The sequence below is a fragment of the Antrostomus carolinensis genome, unplaced genomic scaffold (genome assembly GCF_000700745.2).
Source record: "Antrostomus carolinensis isolate BGI_N321 unplaced genomic scaffold, ASM70074v2 scaffold383, whole genome shotgun sequence".
Classification (NCBI taxonomy): Eukaryota; Metazoa; Chordata; class Aves; order Caprimulgiformes; family Caprimulgidae; genus Antrostomus; species Antrostomus carolinensis.
Window position 1 is genome coordinate 39,262 of NW_010304200.1, and position 4,346 is coordinate 43,607.

Here is a 4,346-nt window from a genome sequence, read left to right on the forward strand (position 1 = left end):
CTCTAGCAGCTGGTTCACCAGGAGAGCAGCACTGACTCCTCCAGGTCACAGCACAAAGGGCTACTAAATCCAAGGTGTAAAGCTTCTCACTAATTCAGATGGGGATCTGTCGAGTTACCTAGTGCAGAGCAGGTCTCTTATGTGCATTTCTTCCCATCCTCAGCATTAAAGGAAAGGACACGTTCTCTTCTACATCTAAAACACAGGAGCCTGTCAACCACGGCATGATACACAACGCAGCTCCATTCTGTGCTGCACCTGTTTTGTCATATTTGATGTCTTGAGTCGCTCAGCAGCATTTCTGAGGGTAGTTACGATAAACTCCCCAGCACACTTATCCTCCACTGAAAACAGGTGGAAGCAATCACTTCTCATCTCACCAAGTAGAACATCTTCTATTCTGCTCTTACACAATCTTTTATTGTTTCTCCAAATACCTGCAGTCGAGTTTTCTGCCCGAGAGCAGAATCATACGGGAACTTGCAAACATCCTTCTCCATTCTGGCAGAGACACACTGAGACATTGCAAGCACAACCCATCCCAACCCATCTTCCTTCACGGTAAATTTGACATTGCATACAACTCCGCAGTGGCTCTCTATCCCCTCGAGACAAGGGCTCTGCAGGAGCACTATTCCCCTTATGTCGAACCTAAGTGTATATATTAATCCATCGACATTCATGGGAAAGGTTTATAAGCCATCTAGATCATACTACTCTATAGCTATAGTTACATTTTAGACAGCAAAAGCAATAAGCAAGCCTTCAAAAAGTTGTTGCAGCAGCACATCATTTTAGCAGAACCTTTTGATGCCAGTCAGAAATATTGCTTAATGCGTACTTTCAGGTGAATAGTCTTTCTTTAAAGACAGACTGTTCGGCTGAATAGAGGTTCTATAATACTCATTTGCAGCTTGGCATCTTGCACACACGGTAAAGGTCAGTAAAAACCACTCTTACATGCCAGTGAGGACAGCCACCCGGTGTTTTTCAGATGGCACATGTATTCTGGAGGCACAGAGAGTAAGGGCTCACCTAGCAAGGGCAGGAGGGAAACTCGTGGATGGAGCAGTGCAGTTACTCCTTTATAATTATGCCAATAAACTCTGTGTGTAGACACCATGCGTCCACTGAAAAGGTGGTAGAACTATGGCAGAATAGGCACTGCTGTTGTTATGACAGTAAACTTCTCCTATAAACAAGCCCTAAAAATAATTTTTTAGATAAATTAGGCTATAGACAAAACAGTATAAAAAGGATATAAAGCTACCAGAGAGCGTCCAGAGGAGGCCACAAAATTGGCAAAGAGCTTAGAGGGGAAGTCATGTGAGGAGAGGCTGAACATGCTTGGTTTGTTCAGCCTGGAGAAGAGGAGACTGAGAGGAGGTCTCATCATGGTCTAGAACTTCCTCCCAAGGGGAAGAGGAGGGGCAGGTGCCGATCTCTTCTCTCTGGCCACCAACGCCAGGAGCAGAGGAAATGGCAGGAAGATGTGCCAGGGGAGGGTGAGGTTGGCCATGAGGAAAAGGTTCTTGAGGCAGAGGGTGGTGGAGCACTGGGACAGGCTCCCCAGGGAGGTGCTCATGGCACCAACCCTGACAAGATTCCAGAAGCATTTGGCCAAGACCCTCAGACACATGGTCTGAATCTTGGGCTTGTCCTGTGCAGGGACAGGAGTTGGACTCTCTGATCCTTGTGGGTCCCTTCCAACTCACAACATTCAACAATTCTATGAAAACCTGCTTCAAAGTGTTCCCACTACTGCACGTGGAATGGTCATACCCTGCTGCCAGGGCAGGGCAACATTGTCATCTACCTGCTGTTTTGTCAGTGTTAGTTACTTAAACTTTAGAATAAAGTAACTTTGAAACTATACAAACATGGCATTTACACTGCAACATGGCAGAACAAGAATGAAGAACGGATACCTTCAACGATTTAAAATATTTTCATGCTTGGACAGAAACTCTGAAGAGCTGGACTAGCCTGATGTACCCCAGACTACGGGGCAGTTGCGCACCATGCTCGGAGCCCCTAAGGCTTTAAAAAAAAGTGAGAAAATAAACTGAGCAAGAGTCAGAAACTGCTTTTACTGATATTCAATAAAAGTCTTATTCTTGAGTAATTTAAATCTGTCAAGTTGTGTTGAAAGTATTCTTGAGGAGCCTAGGAGACACATGGACTCAATTATCAGACACAGTGATACTAAGAGAGCAAAAATACATTAACCAGTATCTGACTGTTCCCACGTAGCTACCGAGGTCAAGCACACGAGCCAGCTGATGCCTCAAATCAGACCGAAGTGCACAGGAGGAGGTTTTGAAGTTTATTCCTAGTGGCATGTTTCTTCAACAATACCTACAGATGTTTGTTCCTTGCCATTTAGCATCAGTGGGCACAAAACTCTGTCGCAAAACCAACGGCAAGAGGACAAGGTTGCCGAGATGTATCCATTAACACAGGGTATGAACTTCTGGTGCTCTTTGGAAACACACTACCTGTTGGAAAACTATTAGCTTTAACAGCAGACTAATGACTGTTAATGCATTTTAGTTAAGACAGGTCAGTTGCTTTTAAGCTGGTCTTCCCACAGATAAGCTTTACTCTTCAGTACCAGCAGTTTGAGAGCCTTTGAGTTTTTATTTGAAAAAGGTGGCAGGGACCAGCTTTGTTGTTACTGTGAGTTCTTTGTCTGTTGTCTGCTCCTTATACATATGCAACCATGTTTTAAATTCTAAAAATCTTCACATAAAAGTCACTGGTATTTTACTAGAAAAAACAAACCTCCAGCCTTCAAGCAGTGGGTCAAATTGTACAGCAGAACAGTCATGCCACAGTCTCCCTTACTGTCTATCACCATCTTCAATTAACAAATCAAGTGAAGGTAACAGCATAATGTATTCACATTGTATAATAACTAAAACTACATGGGCTATGTAACAGTAGCTGCTGCTTTTCAATAAGCTTACATTTAAAATTATTTAAATATTAAATTAAATTGTACTTAAAGTCATTAAAATAAAATTTAAAAAGCAAACTTATTACAGAATTTGCTATTTGTTTCAACAGAACTGAAAAATGTGTGTTGCCTAGTCTTGCCTCAATTTAACTAGTGATCATTTAATTTTAATTTCTACCATCTTACCTCAATCAACTTGTTGGCATGTTCACGGAAAACCTGGGCGTATTCTTTAACTTCTTTTTCATTCCCATTCTTGGCAGCTTCAATCAATACTAAAAGTGGAACATTTGTTTCCAGAAACGAGTCTGATACATGGTCCATAACAGCTTTGCGGAGCTAAAACAAAAATAAAAGAATTAGTTATTTTTCAGTAGTGTTCCACTGCTGTTTTCCTTTTATTGTATTAATACATAAAGCTTAAGTACTTCTGTCATTGATCCTTTTTCCTTTGTGTGACCAAGGCTTTCCCTGCACTAAGACTTATCTATACACTTTTTGCTTCAATTTAAATTAAATCTCCTTAAAAAACTAGATTACTTATATAAGCGCAAGTCACCAGTTTGGCCACAAATATTGATTTAGCAGCTCATATTGGTTTTGTCTGAGTAAATTTGCTGCTTTCCCTCGGTAGATTAAACAACATGCTGATTTCACTTTTCTATTTTTCTACTAGAAAAAAAAACATTTTTCAACAAAATTGTTCCCTATTCACATTTACTTGAAAAGAGGAATATATTGCTTTAAAAACCAAATGGACAAAAGATTGATGTTACATAAATACACTCCTCAAAGAAAATAGGCTCTCTGTGACAAATACCATCAGAATTATAAAACATACGTGATTATGTTCAAAATCCATAAAATGGGGAGGTTTGGGGTTTTGTTGGGTTTTTTGTTTTGTTTTGTTTTAAATCTCTCTACCACAAGGATGATTAAGAACCCAACATCTTTACTTCACAGTTAACAGGGGATTACATTTCCACCCCATGCTTCACTGTAAACCAGGCACTGGAAGCTTCTAGCTTTTAGTTCGCTAAATACAAGCAGGCAAGTCTGCTGCCCACTAGAAACAAATCAACAGATAATATATTTCCAAGAGGGCAAACATGCAGAAACGCACTCATTTGTCTTGACAAGCGCCAACTTTATATATTAATTACCTGTCTACGCAAGTCCCTGGTCTTTTTGGTCATTTTATCAATCGCAGAGTTCAGTGCATCACTTCTTTCTTTGCGTCCAGCCTGAAAAACAAGAGACAAAGAGGTAAACAGATATTCAAGGTCTCAAAGTAAAACCAGTATTATTAATTTCAAGCACACTGTCAGCCTCTTTGTTTTTTTTTCTTTTTCGTTTGTTTTTTTGTTTTGTTTTGGGGGGTTTTTTT

The 4,346-nt window shown here is 40.4% G+C and overlaps 1 protein-coding gene across 1 annotated transcript in view; it reads right to left on the minus strand.

Annotated features, from left to right (window-relative positions):
* LOC104522129 (catenin alpha-1) overlaps positions 1–4,200 on the minus strand; it is a gene marked incomplete at its 3' end in the record, with an annotated part of 39,004 nt that extends 34,804 nt beyond the window's left edge. The window contains exons 1-2 of the mRNA XM_010164339.1: positions 4,123–4,200; positions 3,146–3,298 (exon numbers count right to left, since the gene is read on the minus strand). Of these exons, the coding sequence (XP_010162641.1) occupies positions 3,146–3,298; positions 4,123–4,155 (186 nt within the window). The remainder of the gene's footprint in view (positions 1–3,145; positions 3,299–4,122) is intronic.
* Between the last annotated feature and the right edge of the window lie 146 nt (positions 4,201–4,346).